The 18,437-nt window shown below is 37.9% G+C and overlaps 1 protein-coding gene across 1 annotated transcript; it reads right to left on the bottom strand.

Annotated features, from left to right (window-relative positions):
• Window positions 1–1,069: 1,069 nt before the first annotated feature.
• On the bottom strand, window positions 1,070–12,752 carry IMPA1 (inositol monophosphatase 1). Its single transcript, XM_061343035.1, has 9 exons — window positions 12,624–12,752; window positions 10,770–10,850; window positions 9,418–9,551; window positions 7,387–7,491; window positions 6,034–6,079; window positions 5,793–5,901; window positions 4,967–5,075; window positions 3,311–3,462; window positions 1,070–2,875 (listed from the first exon to the last, which is right to left on the bottom strand). The coding sequence occupies exons 2-9, from the start codon at window positions 10,830–10,832 to the stop codon at window positions 2,757–2,759; spliced, it is 837 nt and encodes a 278-aa protein (XP_061199019.1). The 5' UTR covers window positions 10,833–10,850; window positions 12,624–12,752; the 3' UTR covers window positions 1,070–2,756.
• Window positions 12,753–18,437: the final 5,685 nt, after the last annotated feature.

Raw genomic sequence — 18,437 nt, forward strand, 5'->3', positions numbered from 1 at the left:
AAGGTTCCTATGTACTGAACTGTTGATGTCTTCATGAGGAATATTCGTGATTTTAACTTGACAGTCTATCTGTTCATTCGGTGGTAACCAGTATACTTTTCTGATTAGCTTTCACTGGGCAATGAGACATCTTGTAAATATATAAACTTATCATAAATTGTATCTAAAAAATAAGTATCTCAGATGATTATCTCTGTCACTGCATCCTTCAAAGCAAAAAAACCAAGTACGATTGTTTTGAACATTTAGGAACTACCTTTCATATATAATCTCTCAAAAACATTTTGATTACACAGCAATCGTAACTTCTCTGTTTTACTAGAAAAACAGATTATTACAAAAATTTGCCAAAATTACAGGCTAGCACAGAACAATAAAGAAAATGCCTTTAAATTGTATAATTGCATTTCGGTGTCCTGTCACATGACGAAAGAAGTGGCCAATATCAGATGAATATCTGAGAAGATAATGCTTAGCAAAACAGCAAACAACAAGGATTTCTGATCCCCCCAAAATATTAAAAATAATTCAGACAATTCATAAAAGCTACATTCTTGGAGTAAAAAACAAACAAAAAAAAGGCTCATATCCAACGCAAATAGTGAGAGGACCAAGATGGGAAATTAATATATATTTTTCCTTGAAGAACATTATTAGGAAAGCTAACAGCAAGAAACCTACATGCTTCAACCAGCTCATGGGCCTTCAAAATCAATCACAGCTAATATAGCCCGTAAAGTTTTGAGTTCTGAGGTTGGAGATGATTAATGCACCATTGATCACATTGCAAGGTGTTAGAATCTTCGCTCTAAAAACCTCCTGCAGATGTACACATAATCCCACTTATCTGAAGGCACAGTGGTTTATGATCTACGTATATCAAGAAAAAAGTGTGCAACTCAGGGAAAGTCTGAAGCTCACAAACCCAGCTTGCTGAGATGCAGCACTGTACTCTGACAGATGTTATAAAAGGAAGCGTTATCTGAAGCCACTGCTGCTAAAGCGTATTTATTCCAAATGTGTTCTCCCACCTCAAGTATAGACATGTCTCCATCTCATCACAAATAAATCAGTTTAAAAAAGTTATGCAGTATTTGTTATACAAGAGCAGCAGAAATGGTACAGGTAATATACTTCTCAAGAAATAATTATGGTCCCACCTCACTTGCAGCAATAAAATTACAGTGAAATACTCAAACCTTTTCTATTCTTGTCAACAGGAATTTTAAAAGTACAATTAACCTAAGTCTGTCTGTTTTACAAGACCATTAAATAGCTGATCTCAATGTTACTCTTCTGACATCAGGTTCAAATTAAATATTTCTACAAAATATGCAAAAATCAACTGATATAAAGGACTGAAATTTGTAAGATGAGATCTGTTAAAATTTCAAGACAGAGAACACCATTTTTCAAAATAAAAACAGCAGTACAAAGCCAGGTTTTCCAAAGCACTGCTGTGTCTTGACTGGACCACCAATGAGACAGCTTTCTTTAGGAAACTTTAGACATGGAAAAAATCAGTCTGAAAACCAATCTAAGTGAAGCCTTTTTTTTTAAAGTGCATTAATTATTTGAACAGTACACTGATACTTTTAACAAGCTTAAATATAAAAGATCAAAGAACCAGTATAGTTTCAAAGTTCAGAACTGACACCAAGAATGAAATTACTAATATTTCTTAGATTTATAAACCCTTTAGTTTTAGATATGCATCTTCTTTTGTGCCTGTATACTCTGTAACACAGGGGAAACCTGATCCTGGTTGGTCACTGCTTTCATAACTTAGAGAAAATTATGTAAAAAATCTGGACTATGGGCTTATTTTTTTCCCCAGCAGTTTAATGAAAACTTTTGGATTGTAATGCTTCCTTAGACTTTAAAACACTCATCCATAAGAAACCCAAGCAAAATTAACACAAATTATAACTGCTGAGAATAAAACAGAGGACACAGTATCAGCTGATTCCAATGGTCAAATGCAAATTGTACTTCATCTTAATTGACATTAAGTCCATCTGGTGATAGAAAGGTATGCTCAGAACTTATTTCTGGGAGATACACATTTTCTGTCACAGTAAGTATTATTTTTGCAACTTCAATGAATTTGCAAGTGCGCTGGCCACTTAAGAGGCTAAAGAAGTGACTGTGTTCAACTACCATAAGAAAGGTAGAACAATGACTAAGGTAGAACAATTACTACAAAAACAGTGACAGCCATGTAACAAAGGCTTAAAATTAGAGCCAAAACTACAAACAACTAAAAAAAGTTTGGAAATGTGTGGACTACCTCTACAAAAAATGTAGCAAGGTAAGGAAACAGATACATTGATGACACTGAAGAAAACAACAGACAAGTTAGAGAAAGACTGGTTAAACAGCAATGCCTTAATCTTTCTGGGTTCAGGACCTGATGTGATGATGTGGTGTTAGTGAATTTTGGTTTGTCACTGACAGAACTAGGTATTTTTATTTTTTACACATCAGAGAAACTCTTGCAGTATAAAACTCGAAAAACTTAGTAGTACGTATTTGCTTCTTTTTATAGATCTTTATGTAATTGTGATGTTAAATAAAATACCTAATAGTAAAAGCTAACTTAGAACATTGATCCAACCTCAAAACACTATGTAGCTAGTCACGCCAATACTCAAAGACTACCATCTATCTTTTTTAATCAGGTTCAAGGTGTAGAACAACCACCACATGGGACTATGAGACACTATATAATTACATTTAAGGTGCAGCTTTGGCATTCAGTTAGTTGCATCATCCCTTTTCAGAGGAATTACTTGAAGTGCTTTGGCTATTCGCTCTCCTATAGCTTGACTGCTTGCTGCAATTATTCTTCGAGACATCAAGTCAAATGGTCCACCTAGAAATCAAAGCAAGCAAAGTAACCAGCTTGTACCTAGATAAAATTAAAACTTAGTAAGAAAATGAGCACTGAACAAAAATAAAAAAAGCAAGTGTAAATGACACTTTACTACTTAGGACCAAGTTTTGCCCCTGGAGAAAAACGCATTTAACACAACGGGTACCTCATATGAGCTACATTTAAATTTTCTTCAGTGTTTGCTTACTATGTTTTTTCACTCTTCCAGGTGCTCAGCAAAGGGACTAAAGGTTGTCTGGTAGCTTAAGAACATACAATTGAGAGTCTAGTAACTGGATGGGAACTTCATTCAGTAGCAGCAACTTGGAAAGAGGATTGAAAAACCTATTTGCTTTCTCATTTCTGCTATGTTTTGCTCCCAATTAGCTATTTAAAAGCTAATTTGAAAGCTAAAGTTGCATTCAGTGTATTTACCTGATACATCTAGCAGTACTCCGCCTGCTTCAGTAATAATGATTCCAGCCCCTGCCATGTCCCAGCAGTGAATCCCCATTTCATAATAGGCATCAGCTCCACCTGTTGCCACAAGGCACATGTTCACAGCTGCTGTACCAACAGCTCTAATCCTAAAGGAGAAAGATGATTCTTTTAACTGAGAACAGCTTGTCCGAAAGCCACAATGCTTGTGTACACTGCACCAAGAACACAGAAGCACTGCATGCAAAGTGAACTGAGCTAGACAAAACATGATAGATGTGAAAATGTGATGCAGCGAAACAAAAAACTGGGAATGAAGTCTTGCTTGAGCAGCTTGCAAAGTTCCCGAAATATAGACAATTTCCAAAAATCACATTTATGTATTCTGCTAAAAAATTCTGGTTTAAAGTGAAAAGACGTCTTAAACAACTTTTTAACCTAAAACATATTATGAAAGATAGCTACCCATGGAATAGTAACAGATACTCTGCTTTTGAATAAAAGAATTTCAGTGCTGAAAAAAACAGTTACTTCAGTTTCTCTGGTAATGCTCAGCAGGCATCTCTGACTTACAAAAAACCCTAACAGCAATAATCACAAAAAATAAAGTACACAGCATAAAATTTAGTCTAAATTTGGATAATCTCATCAAAACCCTTGTGCTACAAATCCCAGTTTCTTCTGGAAATGTTGATGTACTTAGTAAGTGTGACTTGTACGAATAATTGCAGTTATTTCAATTATCAGTAAAATTTAGATTAAATTGTAAACTGATAGAAGCTAAGTTATTGCAAGAAGCAACTAAATCAATTCCAATCTCAATTTATTGTTTCCAAATAAAATACTGAAGTTGAACTGACAACACACCTAAAATGTATTCCCTACTTACAATTTAGGATATATACTTTAATGACATCAGAAGACTTTTTGGAAGCAGAAAAAAAAAAATCTACATGTTAAGTGTCAGAACAAGACTCCTGAGAATCTCAGCACAAAAGTACAACCCCTTATAGATCAGAAACGTGAGTAGCGTTGAAAGTAAACAAGAAACTGTCTACTGAAACCAGTTTTAGATATAAAATGGTTTTTGGAAATGTAGGCTTTGGCTACATTTCTGTAGGAGAGGAACCAGGGAATGTAACTAAATTATGAGCAGTTTATGGGCAATTTCAACTACTTGGACAAATTAAAATTGCGTAGTGTTGAAACAGAAAAGGGAGATCTTTTTTGACTTCTGACACATATTTAAAAACCCAATGATTTTCATTACTACAGGAAAAGGAACCTAAGAAATGTAACACAGCTTCTGTTTCACTCCTTGTGGGTTTTGCGGGGGGGGGGGAGAGGAGGATTTGTGCGGGGAGGAAAGAGGCACAAAATTGTATTTCATTTTTTAACAGTAAATACAATGCTTTTTAGTCCTACAAAATCAAACATGCTTTGCTTCTCAATACTGGTTCTTTGGATGCTCTAATATATGTCCCAGCTTGAAAAAGTTAAACACACTAAACAGTTTCTTTGAAGAAGCTACTAGACGAAAACATTCAAATCTTATTTCACATTTAAGGTGTAACACAACCAATCCTTCCTGAAGATGATAATGTTTACAGTATTAACACTATCAGCAAGTATGAAAAATATGGAATATCTTACCCATGAATAGGAATGCTGAGAAGCCTTTCCATGTTAGAAAGAACTATCTTCATAGCTTCTGGATCACGATTTGATCCCAATTCTGTTACTAAAAGGGATTTTGTAATGTCTGGAAAAGAAATAAAACCTCACTTTTTGAACAGCGCAACTTACAGAGTAAAAGTAATTAGCAGATTTTACTTGTTTTCCTACGAGATTGAATAATAGGTGTTTAAATATTGCACATATCGAATGTATAAAAATCTCTCTTTACGTGGAAAATAGCAGGTAAAAAAAATACTGCAAATAAACCATGATCTGGTTCAACTGTGCACCTACATTAATCAGTACCATTAGTAAATAAAATTCTGTTGCTATAAAATAGATCTTTTAAGGTCCTCAGATCTTTAAGGTCCCACTTTAAGAGTGGATTTTACTTCACATAGGGTAGTAAGTCTACAAGAGTGATAGTGATTCAAACCAGTAGCTCACACCTGGAAGAAGCTGAATTGTTTGGTAGATTTGTTATGGACTCTTAAAAGAACAATCACAGAAGGATTATAGGCATACAAGGAATTAAAACCAACCAACCAAAGAACCACGACACACAGGTAATAAAATCTTAAGTTGCTGGGTCCCAATTCTGCAAAGATCACAAGCATGCTATACACATCAAAGAACATAAACACTGTTTCTCAAAACCAAACAACCCATGGCCAAACCCAGCCTCTTTGCAAAACAAAACTATGAGCTAGGAAATAGGAATATATCCAGGCCTAAAACTGTCGATGCCTCATTTGCAAAAATAAATGTAATTACCAGAAATAAACTACTCAGTCCAGCTTACCTTTTTGGCCTGATACTTGAAGTTTCTGACCATTGCAAAATGCACCTTTTCCTTTTCTGGCAGTATACATCTTGTCTTCTACACAACTATATACAACTCCAAACTCTATCTGCAAGAAAAAGTATCTTGGTATTTTTCCCTTTCTTCCTATTTACTGTGAAAATACACATCTTAGTTACAGTTAGCAACAAGGAATTAATTTGGGTTTGATTTATTAGATATTAAGTAATAAAAAGAGTACCTTTTTGTTTACAACAAAGCCAATTGAAACTGCCACAAATGGAAACCTACAAAACAAAACATTTCACTAATTTACAGTTAGATACTATGCTTCTTTCATTACCATGCTTACTTTTAATGAAAACAATATTCAGTTAAATGTAATGTACATTCCAAAAAGAAACCTGGACTATATAGGAAATACTAGTTTTCTGAAAATTTGCACAATTTGCTACGAAAACAGACGAAACAACACCAATTTCCATTTAAAATATGCACTTTTCCACCCACTGAAACTAAGCCTATTACAGCTTACGGACTGCCATTCCTGTTAAAACTCTTATTAGGTCAGGGACTGATATTTTATAGCCAAAGAATACAAGCAAACCTCTGTGCTACTAACCATGCTCACAAGGAACAAGATGGCCAAAATGGTCTTGTCAAAAAAAGCAAGGTAGCTTTTCCCCCCACCTCCACTTCCTACACCAAAGAAAGGTACTGGAGAGAGAAGGAAGGATCCACGGGAAAGAGTGAAGGCAGTGGGAGTATATGGGACAGGGTGGGTTGCATCGCAGTCTAAGTTTTTCACAATCAATCATTTATTATTTTTACTCTTCAAAATTTGCAGTTCCAAAACATTTGCTTTAATGCAAATTAATTGCAAAAAATACAGGCTTTGATGTCTGCAAATCCAACAGAACAGGTTATCTTCTTACAGCTTCTCAAAATGTTATTTTGCAGGATTCAGCAGCTGTTTAAAGCTGTGGTGCACACAGTAGTAGAGATTCCAAACTTGGAGTCAAGTACACTCAGAAAATCTCATCAGGGCCAAACTCTATCATGTTTTAGATAGAAGGAATAGGGAGTCAGCATTACACTGCAAATCCCTTCCTCATCCTGCAAAATACCACTAGACAATTACTGGTAATATTCTGCTTCCGTTCATGGCAGCAGCTTCTAGATCTCAATGAATTTTGAAATTTCTTAGCAATCAGCACTCGAAGCTGTTACCACCCCTCTGAAGATGATGCAACTCCTAATTATGAGTCTTGCTGCTTTACTGTTAAAAATTGCCCACCTATATTTGGCACCTGTGCTAAAGGCTGCTGACTCCTACTATGTAGCACAGGCCTCTCACGGAAAAACTGCTGTCGGTTACAGAGAGAGGCTACGATAGTTCTCACAGAAATACTAAAATATTACAAAAAATGACCCATTGCTCTTAATATATCAAAATAATAACTTGTAACTATTAACAAGTTCAGAATACCTTTAATATTTAAATTTAAATGTGAGAAAAAAAAACAACATACTTTCATGGAACTGGAGAAAGAAATAATGGTTGAAGTTGCTAACAAAGAAATGAAAGGTGGACCTGTGTACAAAGTTGGTAGTTCCATCAATAGGGTCTATAATCCATGTGGGGTTATCTGTCAACACGCTGCCCTCTCCAGCTGCAACAGATTCTTCTCCAATGAAGCTAGAGTAGCAAACACATTTCAAAGATACAAAGAAATTAAAATGTCTGAAATGCAACACAGTCTCTGAAAGCAAAGTTCTTAAAAGAGAGTGAGACACAGGTTTTTGTACCACCAGTGATCAAATGTAAAAAGCTAAGAAATACACAATTTATCTGGAAAACACCAACCACATCTGACCAAGCTTTCATCAATACTTACGATGTCACAGGTAAGCACAGTATGCAGGGAAGAGAACTTCACATTTTAATACCCATTACTCAAATTCACCATTCAGAACATTGAAGTTTTCACCATGGTTTCCAGTAACAGCATCATCAAATTTTGGTCAGAATATTTGTAGCTGTTTACCACTTTCAGTTTACTTGTGCTACAAAACACTACTCTTTAGCTTGTGTTTTAACTGAAGAAAGCCTTTGTGGTTAGACCACTGCAGTAACAGTTAAATTTGTAGTCTGATTTCAGTCCAAGTATGACAGAAAGTTGTTATTCTCAAAACTGTTTGGTTTTACAAGCATTACAAAACGGTGGTAAAGGGATAAAATCCAAACCAGAGCTCCTCCTGAAGAAGACAGCAGAGTATATAGTCAACCCAAAGGCCACACAAGGCACAGTGCTACAGGAACTCAAATTCACAGTTTTAGCTGCACATGAAAGTATTTATTTTCAACTGCAAAATTATGTGGATGAGTCTAAGTGGGTGTAATTCTTTTCTTTGCCTTTTGCATGTTTATTAATGTATCGCGTATTACTCAGCCTACGAAAAGTATGCAAACACATGACTTCCTCCACAAACACGTAAAATCAGAACTGCTGAGAGTAAACAAATAAGGTCTCTTTAATATTGATTAGCGGGTTTATGATTAACTATAGAAGTGAAGATGATTGCTCAGAAAGAAACAGCATGTGACAAATCTTCACAAAGATAAGAGAGAGACTGAATAGTTATCTAGGTGGATGAATAATTCATTAGAAGGAGTTCAACACTAGTATGTCTAATGTGGTATCAATTATGTAACAAAAAGAAGCTAAAATATCCTAAAATTTTTACCGTTTATCAGTATCACAGAAGCTGTTATGTCAAGGTCATTCCACAAGTCTGCATGCTTACACTAATTTAACTGGGTTACTGACATTTTGCACCATGTCAAGTTGCTCCAAATTTGTGCAGATTTATTACATTTCACATATACAGCTACAGTAATAAAGTCTTGAAGAAAATGTAAGAAAAATTAGCAAGCCCACTTTAAACTTGAGACATTATGTCAAAATGGGAGAGAAAGTCCCATATATGGTAGTCCCGGAGTAATGGTTGGACTTGATCTTAAAGGTCTTTTCCAACCTAGTTGATCCTATGATTCTATGTAAGTAAGTGAAATACACACAATTCACCCTTTAAGAATAAATTTCTTTCAGGAGGGGCAGGGAAAAAAAAAAAAGGAAAAGGAATTAAAAAAAAAAAATCAATATTTTGTATGACAGACTTAAAGAATCAGAAGATCCTGTCTTCTTTCAAGCATGTTTGATGTTCTTAAACTGAGATTTCACAAAGGCACACATATCCCACACAGACAGCAAAGGCATGTCAATCTCAACAGCCAACAAGAGACAAGAAATTTGGGGGCCACTGTTGATTCTCCAACACAAATGTATTTACAGCTGACTCAAGTGGAAGTGACTGTCAGCATGTATCTTGGGAAAGGGACCCTGGGGACACCTTGTCTTTATGCTACAGCCCTGGGCAAAATGTCAACCCACAACTCCTCTAAAATACTTAAAATAATGAGGGTGAGGAAGATTTCTGTAACTTTCAAGCATGCCTATCATAATGAAATTTTAACAAGCAAATTCATAAACTTTCCATTTTCTTCTTCTTCCAGACACCCCTCCCCTTCTTCTACCAAAAGTGTATTGATAAGAAGCCGTACCTGTGAGAAGGATACTTTTCTTTTATCAAAGAAATAATGAAGTTTTCTACTTTTTGATCAGTTTCTGTCACAAGATCTACTGGTGAACTTTTAGTCATAACAGATATTTCTTCTTTGAGTGCTCCACAGACTATCTGGTAAAAAAACAAGAGAGAAAAAAAGTTACCCATTTATGGAAAATACTAATTTTCATAAAAACTTGAGCATCATTTTTACTGTAATTTTCTATACTGCACATACAAAACACAAGCAGTGACAAAAACTGGATTTAACTGCAGGAGCTGGGTCTTACCCTTGCATTTATCTCCAGTCCCTACTCAGCACAAAAACTTCAATGTGACCTTAAATTTGCGTACTACAAAAAGATCCACTGGTACATGAAACAAAACTCTATTTTGTTAGGACAAGTTTTAGATTTATACATTTAAGCACCAGAGTTGAATGAAACACTTAAGCCTAAGCTTAAGCCATCTATTTTTAGCCAGACTCTGCATTTATGATCTTACAACTATCAGAATCAGCTTATGCAAGAATCCATGCCTCACAGCCCACGGAAGTATTTTACTACAACATAGAAAGATTTTCTGAGGGGAGACTTTAATGATGCCATTGCAGGGACAATGTTCTACAGATTCTGCAGCTCCAGGGGACAGAATCAGTACATGTGCCATCTTGTCTGGCTCAAACAGCATTCAAACACAGGAAGCAGAACTACCAAGAACAGAACATTTTGTTTTTTTGCTTCAGCACTCTTTATGCTGAAGCTCTGCAAAGATGTGCAAACTCTTTTCTTGTTCTAAGCCCTCTTAGATCACAAGTGGGCCAAGTACCACACTGCAAGGGATGCTTCTTATTTATAGAAGAAAAGCGATCTTCATGTAGAGAACATGATATGGTATCTGGTGTCCATAACAAGCCACTGTGTAAAGCTGATTGAGGTGTTTGCAAGAAAGACTGTCAACTGCTTTCAGGTGGTAAAGTAGATAGGTGAAGTGCAAAGGGAAAATCAGAGATCTTCCTTGTTTGCCACAATTCAGAATTTATTTCCTTTTAAAATCAAATTTAAGGAATAAAAAGATACTCCTTAGTCTTTAAGTGGACTCTGCTCCAAAGAAAAGAGCAAAGTTGCTTTCTTAACCAAGCTGTAAACATGAAAGACACTTCAATCTTTAACATCACTGAAGAATTCTGCTAGTTTATGTTTTGGGTTTGGTGGTTTTTTTTGGTTTGTTTTTTGTTTTTTTTTTTTGACAAAATACTCCTTGGAAGAATATCTAACATTTAACTCCTTCAAAACCCATATACACACAGAGCTCTATAAATAATGTTATTTGTAAATGGTTTATACTTACCTCCCCAGCTTTCCTTGCTAAGCCAACTGCATAATCCATACATTCTTGCCAAGGATCTGCCATCTTTTTTAGGTATCTAGCCTACCAAAAGGAGAGATAAACACAAAAATTATGGCTATTTCAATTTTTTTTTTTTTTTTTTTTACAAATTCTAATTTTCTCGTGCTGCTGTTCCAGACTGCACTGTTTTCTCCTTGCTGAAATATGGAATTTTGTTCTAGCTTTACTCTGAAAAAAAAAAGCCAAACAACAAACAACCCAAACTTAGAAAGTATTAAAAGCTTAGTATAAGTTACCAGACTTGCCCCCCCCGCACCCCCCCATCTTGTGGTTTAAAAGAAAGGTGAAACAAAAACATTAACAAGGAGAGAGCCTCAGTCTTGAAAGATACATGAATATACAAGGTTCCACATTTAGACACTGACCTCAATGTACATAATGGCTCTGAAAAGCAGTAGTGTGGGTACACACAAGCACATTCTCAAACACAGTGTACAGCTCCAGGTCTTTTTGCTTTAAAATATTATAATCTTCACTGTAATTCATTGCAGATGACTGCTCACATACAGCTTTATCCATTGAGCATGGTTTAAACTATTTTAAATATCTTAAATTAGAAAGTTAAATCTCAAACCCCAAATCCACCCTTTCTGTATTTTAGTCCTCCATGCATTTTCTAAGGGTTTATTTCAATCACAAATACGAAACGGTTTGGATTCTATATGAGAAAGTTATAAGACCCCACAGTCATTTAGAAGTGTCTTCTGTATTCTTACATATTACGAAGCAATACAATATACATTATCTTCTATGCATCTCTACTTTCTTGAGCAATGTGAAATACCAATCAGCATATCACACACTGTTTCTGACAGAACCTTAACAGACCACAAATTCATTCCATGCCACAATTCAATTCAGAGACAAACTCAATGTCATCTGAATTTTAGAAGTAATTTTTGAAAGTTTGATTTTTGAGCCCTAACACTTTCAAAAACCTTTTGGGTATTACCTAAGTCATTCAGCCTTTAAGTGATGACCTGGATAACCGTTTTGTAACACTTGCAGATTCACAAAGATTACATATATTATAATAAAAAACTCCAGCACTAAAACAGTATAAAAAGCCCTATGCAATTAACATCATCCGTGAGTCCCCAGCCCAATCGCCCTGCTCTAATGGTCATTGCCTCTTTCAGCCTTGGTCCTAAACAGGTAAACATGGCTATAAAAGCTAGATAACATGCAAAAGGTATGATGCTTCAATTATGTTGCTAATGTTCTTGCCATAGCCTTTGAAGTACAGGCTGTTACATAAACACAGACATACATTGTCAGGACACAGAACTGGGTATAACCGCTCTACATAAAGTTACTAAGTTATCCATAAAAGACTAGGAGCAGTAGTGGAACCTTAAGTACACCGAGTAGAACGACACAGACTCGTGTAGCAGAAGAAAAGCAATTCATTTACGCCTAAAACCTCACCAAAACGTTAACTGCATAACACGTACAAATAGCAGCACCTAAACTGATTAGCAGAAGAGTCTTTTCAGCCCCCCCAGGCTTAGTTTTGCCTTCTCCAGATGCCCTGTGAGGAATTCGTCCCACAGAATCAGGGAGCGCATTCAAAAGAGCGGTCTCAATCCGGACACAGAGGTTTGGACCCCCGGCCGGAAGGGATGAAGGTCGGCCCACATAGCCCGCCCAAGGTGAGTGCACCTCCCGCCCCGTGACCGTGTGGCCCGGCCTGAGGGGTGGCAGGGCTACACAGCTCCCCAGGGCAGCGGCACAGCCACCTCACGACACACCGAAATGGCGGCTGAAGGAGGAAAAAAGGAACAAGCAGCTCACCCCGGCCGCCCTCCGCCGCTGTCCCTACTCCCGCTGAGGCGCGCAGGCGCCAGGGGCGAATCGCTGACCCCGCCTCCTCCTCCCGCTGCCCTGCGGCCGCCGCTGCGGCTGCGCGGGGGAGGCGTGGCTGAGCCCGGCGGCGGGGCAGGTCGTGGGGGTGAGTGTGGTTGCCGCAGGGCTTGTTCCTTAAAGGTTGCAGTCGAGGGGCTAAATCAGCCTTTGATGTCGGCTTATTTTTAATAATTGGACGTGTCAAGATGAATATACTGTCAATGATCTCCCACAGAATCAACTAGGTTGGAAAAGACCCTCAGGATCATCAAGCCCAACCATTACCCCAGCACTGTTAGGACCACCACCTCTAAACCATGTCACTGAGCGCCTCATGTACACGGTTTTTGAACACTTCCAGGGACGGTGATTCCACCACTGCCCTGGGCAGCCTGTTCCAATGCCTGAACAACCTGACTGTGAAGAAGTTCTTCCTTAATACCTAGTCTAAACCTCCCCGGCACAGTTTGACTGTTTCCTTTTGTCCTATTGCTTGTTACTTGGGTGAACAGACTGACTACCACCAGGCTACAACCTCCTTTCAGGTAGTTGTAGAGAGCAATAAGGTCTCCTGTGAGCCTTCTCCAGACTAAACTACCCCAGTTCCCCCAGCCGTTCCTCATCAGACTTGTGCTCCAGACCCTTCACCAGTTTCGTTGTCGGTTGCTGGACCTACTGTTTTCTTGTAGCGAGGAGCCCAGAACTGAACGCAGTATAAACCACCATGGGGCACATGGTTGCCATTTACCAAGGCTTCTGGCTGCTAAAGGTACTGCTGTTGAGGCTGTGTTACTCAGCTTGCAGAAAAAAAATATGAAGGCCCATGAGAAGGAACATAAATGTATGTAACAGAGCTCTCAAAGTAAAACAGCATCTGATCAATCCAGTTCGCAGTGCTTAAAAACAGTAAAATGAGCAAGTAAAATGAACAAGTGGGTCTCCATTACGTCTGGGTTTTTCTCCCCAGAAACTCGAGTGAAGCAGCTTCCTCTGCCCTCCACAAATCCCTCCTGCTGACAGTTTTGCCAATCAGAATAATGCCAAATTGGTAACCAGAGACAACTAATACTTTTAAAATATATAGTAAGCACACTTTCCAGAAAACTGCTTAGCTTTCAAACAAGGATTTTTGATAATTTAAAAAAAACCCAACAAACCCACCAAAAAACCCCAGGCAGTACAAATGATGCATTTTCAACATTACTATGACTAAAATTATACAGGGGGGAAAAAAAAATCTTTCCAAGGCTGACTGATAACAGTTTCATTGTTTTTTCTTGGTCTTTCAAAGAGCCATGGAATGGTTTGGGTTGGAAAGGGACCTAGAAGATCACCTAGTTCCAACCTCCCTGCCATGGGCCACACAGCCAGTTCCCTCAGTGCCAATGCCTGCCACGTTCAGGGACACCTTCCACTAGACCAGGTTTATCCAAGCCCTGTCCAATCTGAACTTGAACACTGCCAAGGATGGGGCAGTCACAGCTTCTCTGGGCAGCCTGTGCCAGTGCCTTGCCACCCTCACAGGGAAATAACTTCTTCCTAATATCTAATATAAATCTCCCCTCTTTCAGTTTGAAGCCATTCCCCTGTGTCCTATCACTAAATGCTCTTGTAAAATGTCCATCCCAGCTTTCTTATAGGCCCCCGTTAGGTCCTGGAAGGCTGCTATAAGGTCTCCTGTTGTCTTTCATCACGTAAAACACTGAGGTGCTGTCTTGTGTTCACAAATTGCAACTGATGTAATTTACTGTCATATGTAAAATGATGGTCTACTGTAAACAGGACAGGGGTTGTAGTTTCCTTTAGGACTTGAAGCTGGTGTAAAATATCTACCTCACCAAAAGCAGCCTTATCCCCTTCCCCCAGTGCCAGTCCAACCCACAGTAAGACACTTGATGAAGGTCACATGGCAGTACTTTCGTACTTTCCACATCAGTGATGATGTGGTTTCCATCCCCAGCAGTGCTGTTGTGTGGGAAAAATCAATGCACCCTTCCATGTTTCCTACTTCCCATTTCATAAACAGGAATAGTCATATTAGCCTGTTTATTTAAAGTATTCACAGTCATTGAAGAACCAGAGATGATAAGGTGTGTTTTTATTAATTATTTTGCAGGCATTCTTTACAAGGTTATGCAAAAAGCATACAGCCAATTGAAAGAGGCATTTCAGCTCTGATTCATCTTTTGTTGAGGCAAGATGCCAAATATTTCTCAGTACAAGCTACATGGAAAATGGCTTCTTTGACATTAATAACACACTTAACATTACAGCAAGGGTTTTACAGGGTCTATAAGGGGATTTCAAATTCTGCATTGATCCCAAAATCAGTAGAAGTGAATGCCTGGAATTCTCTCCTCAAAAGTGTAAGAATTTCCTGATCCAAACCACAGTTTCTATTTCAGCTGAAAGGAAATTTTGTATTTAATGAAAGAAACTACTACGAGGAGAACTGAGCTGCAAGGAGCTGTATTTGTATGTTACACCTGATACGTGAGATGAACAGAGGTGATCTATTGATAAGTCTTCAGACCAGACTGATGACACTCCAAGGTACATACTTTTCTAAAACGCACACACAAAAGGAAACTGATGAAAATAAAAGTATGAGAGATTGCTGTCTGCTTTTTTAGTGTGATGTATTATTTCTTATTTGTTACAGCATTGCCTGGTTTAACTGGTCACTTATCTGAGCAAAATTGAGCTCTTGATGTTAACATAACTATTTCCAAACAGCATTTGGGTATACCACAAATGCCAAGTGATTTTGCAGCAGTATTTGAACTGAAACAAGACCAGGAGCTGCTACCAGGATTATTCTCAGTGATAAAATGTTTGCAAAGCCTTGACCTTGTGCATTCTCTACAATTGCTATACAGATATAACAACCAAAAAGCTTGATACTTATTTTAATAGATTGGATGAAAATACTGTTTATTATAAAATCACTAAATACTTTTTACAGATTCCACTTGTCAGTTAAGTAACTGCATACATTTTCTTTGCATCTACCAGAAGTGAGTTTAACTTTTTATTTATTAACTTTGAAGTTAAATAATTCAGCTACTTCTAAACACAAGCTCGTAAAATTAACAATGGTTTCAAATGTTGGTGTCCTCTCTACAATGTTTTGAGTTGTTGGTTTTGGTGGTTTTTTGTTGGTTTGGTTTTTTTTTTTCCCCAGATCGAGTTGTTTAACTTCCCCTATGAAAATGTGCCAAGATAACTAGCTTTTTAAAAACAAAAAATTATATACGCTAGGTAAAGATACCATAGAGGCTAAACATTTGAAATGTAAGCAGTTCTAGCCTAGGCAAGATACTGACACCCTGAGAAAGTTTCTGCTTCTGCTCCTCATGTCGATGATTAGGACAGTTTTCAGCTGTCCTCAATTATTTTTTCTGTCAGACTAGCTTAATTTAGTTTTAGTTCTCAGTTTCTGAAAACTAAGTGGGATGAGTTTCTGTATACAACCCCAGACACATTCCTGGAATAAGATGTGAAAACTTTTTGGAGTCTTATCAAGAGTGACTTGCTGTATTTGTACTGCCATTTACAGGCTACTAGCCCTTAGCAATAACTGGCAAGTGATGAAAGCAGCCTTCCTAGTAAAACCTTTGAGGTCTCACCAAAGATTTACTTATTGCATCCCAAGTTTTATCTTCCCTTTATCCACAACAAATGTTATTTTAATAATTTTGCCTGTAACTGCTAGGGCAAAAGAGTCAGGGGCAGAAGGAAGGGGTAAATGAAGAGTTCTATGCTGAAAAAATTACTGTTCTGTAGCAGCAGACTTTGCTACAGTAAGTATTGTTGGTTCTGTAACAACAGCAGCAGGAACAAGTTCAGCTTGAGGCTCTTCCCTGACTTAATTGTGCCACAATGATGTTTGGCCTCTTAGTGCATATTCCTTACCAGAGCAGCGTAAGAAAGATGACTAGAGAATTGAAGAGGAAAGGGAGGAAAAAAAATAACAAGGGAAAAGGGAACTGTTCCTATTGCGCTGGAAAGGGAGATGACAAGCGGCTGGAGGGATAGGTGGGGGAAAGCAAAGAAATGCATGTGTGCTTCCTGCTTCCAGGTAACTGACTAAGTATTTAGCCACTGAAGACCCTTTCCCTCATGGAAACCAGAAGCACTCTGTGTGGCATCCACACCATATCCAGTAAAATAATTTATCAATATCTAGGTCATGTTACACCTACAGTAAAGAGTACTGTAAATAAAAAGAAGACAGTTAATAGTGAAATGCTTATTGAGATGTTTTTGGGTGTTTATGCAACTTCAATATATAATAATCATATGTAATAATCCTACAGTACTCCTAAGTTGTTATAGAGGTATACTACATGATAGTATTGAAATCCGTGATGCTTTTTGTTCTGCCAATGGAGTGTACCTTTGAAAAAGATGCTAAGCAGACTCTTCTTACATTGTGATGTGTTTTTATTGCAGCTGTGCCTAGAATGGGTACATCATGCATGTCTGTTTTCAAACCAGTACAAATGAACCAGAATCTAGGTATACGGTAACACAGGAGACAATGGTTCCTTTTAGGCAAGCATGTACTAGGGAAAAAACAGGACCATTTTTCTCAGTTAGTGAACACGATAACTGAATGAGCCAAAGCACCAGATCCAGATTTGTGGCTGCCCAACAGACTGTGGTGCAGTGTTGACCTCTGAGTTGTTGCTCTGAGTACACTTCTCTGCCTCATGTTCTTCAAAGCAAAATTCCATTTCCACAGGACTAGCAATATTGCTTAGTCTTATGCCTCCTGTCCTCCCCTTAGAGTTTCTTCCCTGCAGTGGCAGGACAATGTTCCTGAAATGTATCATACTGACATTTTTGAACAATATATTCAGTCTCCCTGCGGCCCAATTACACCTCCAGGCATTAACTGAGTATGTTAAAGTCACAGTGCGCACACAAGACAAACACCCTTGCAAATATGAGAATAGCACATGAATATCATTGCCTGAAAGAAAGCGGCCCATGTCTGAAAAAGAAAGGTAGCTTTCTCTTTGAAAATGCGTTGAAAGGTGAGTCACACTGATCAAGCAGTGAGACAGGCTGGGGGAGGCAGAGACTTCTCTCACTTTGAATACTGCACTCAATTCACAATCCACTAGATCATACCTTACATGCTGCATCTTATTCCAGCTGAAAATCTTGCTAACTTATTTAGTATCTGATGACTAGGTTTGCATCAGTAGTTCACTCATACTGAACAGCACCACAGAGCAGTAGAAACGTATACTGCTTTTCAAATGGAGCTTAGGCTTGTGCTTTCCACTGCTGTTTACACCTGTTCGTACATTGTCCTGTCACTGTAGGACTGTCTTTTCAGCTCGTCCCAAATGAAGAACATTGGCTAAAAAATTGTAAACAGATTAAAGAAAATTAGAGGGATCAGTTTTGAAAGGGTTCTGCTCCTCCAGCTTAGAGGGTCAAGGCCACTGCAGAATGAATTTAGGTTGTTAACAGGCCCACTCAAGAAGGATGAAGTAAAGCTCCTTGGTCATACATCAGAACTTATGGTTAGGAAAGTGCTGGCTGTAAATACACATGCAACATTGCAAATTTATGCTGCAGTTATTCGAAACAGCCTTGAAAGTAATCTTACGAATCTTCTTTGTTACATTTGCTTTGAATTTACAGTCCAGCTTTGAAATCTACCATGACATCCAAAAACTGGAGCACACCAACTACTGATATTCTGAACAATCTTTTTCATTAGCACCAAACACCTTCAAGACACAG

The sequence above is a fragment of the Neopsephotus bourkii genome, unplaced genomic scaffold, assembly GCF_033783945.1.
Source record: "Neopsephotus bourkii isolate Nb327-2 ecotype Australia unplaced genomic scaffold, CSIRO-AGI_Nbou_v1 NB_1820, whole genome shotgun sequence".
Lineage (NCBI taxonomy): Eukaryota > Metazoa > Chordata > Aves > Psittaciformes > Psittacidae > Neopsephotus > Neopsephotus bourkii.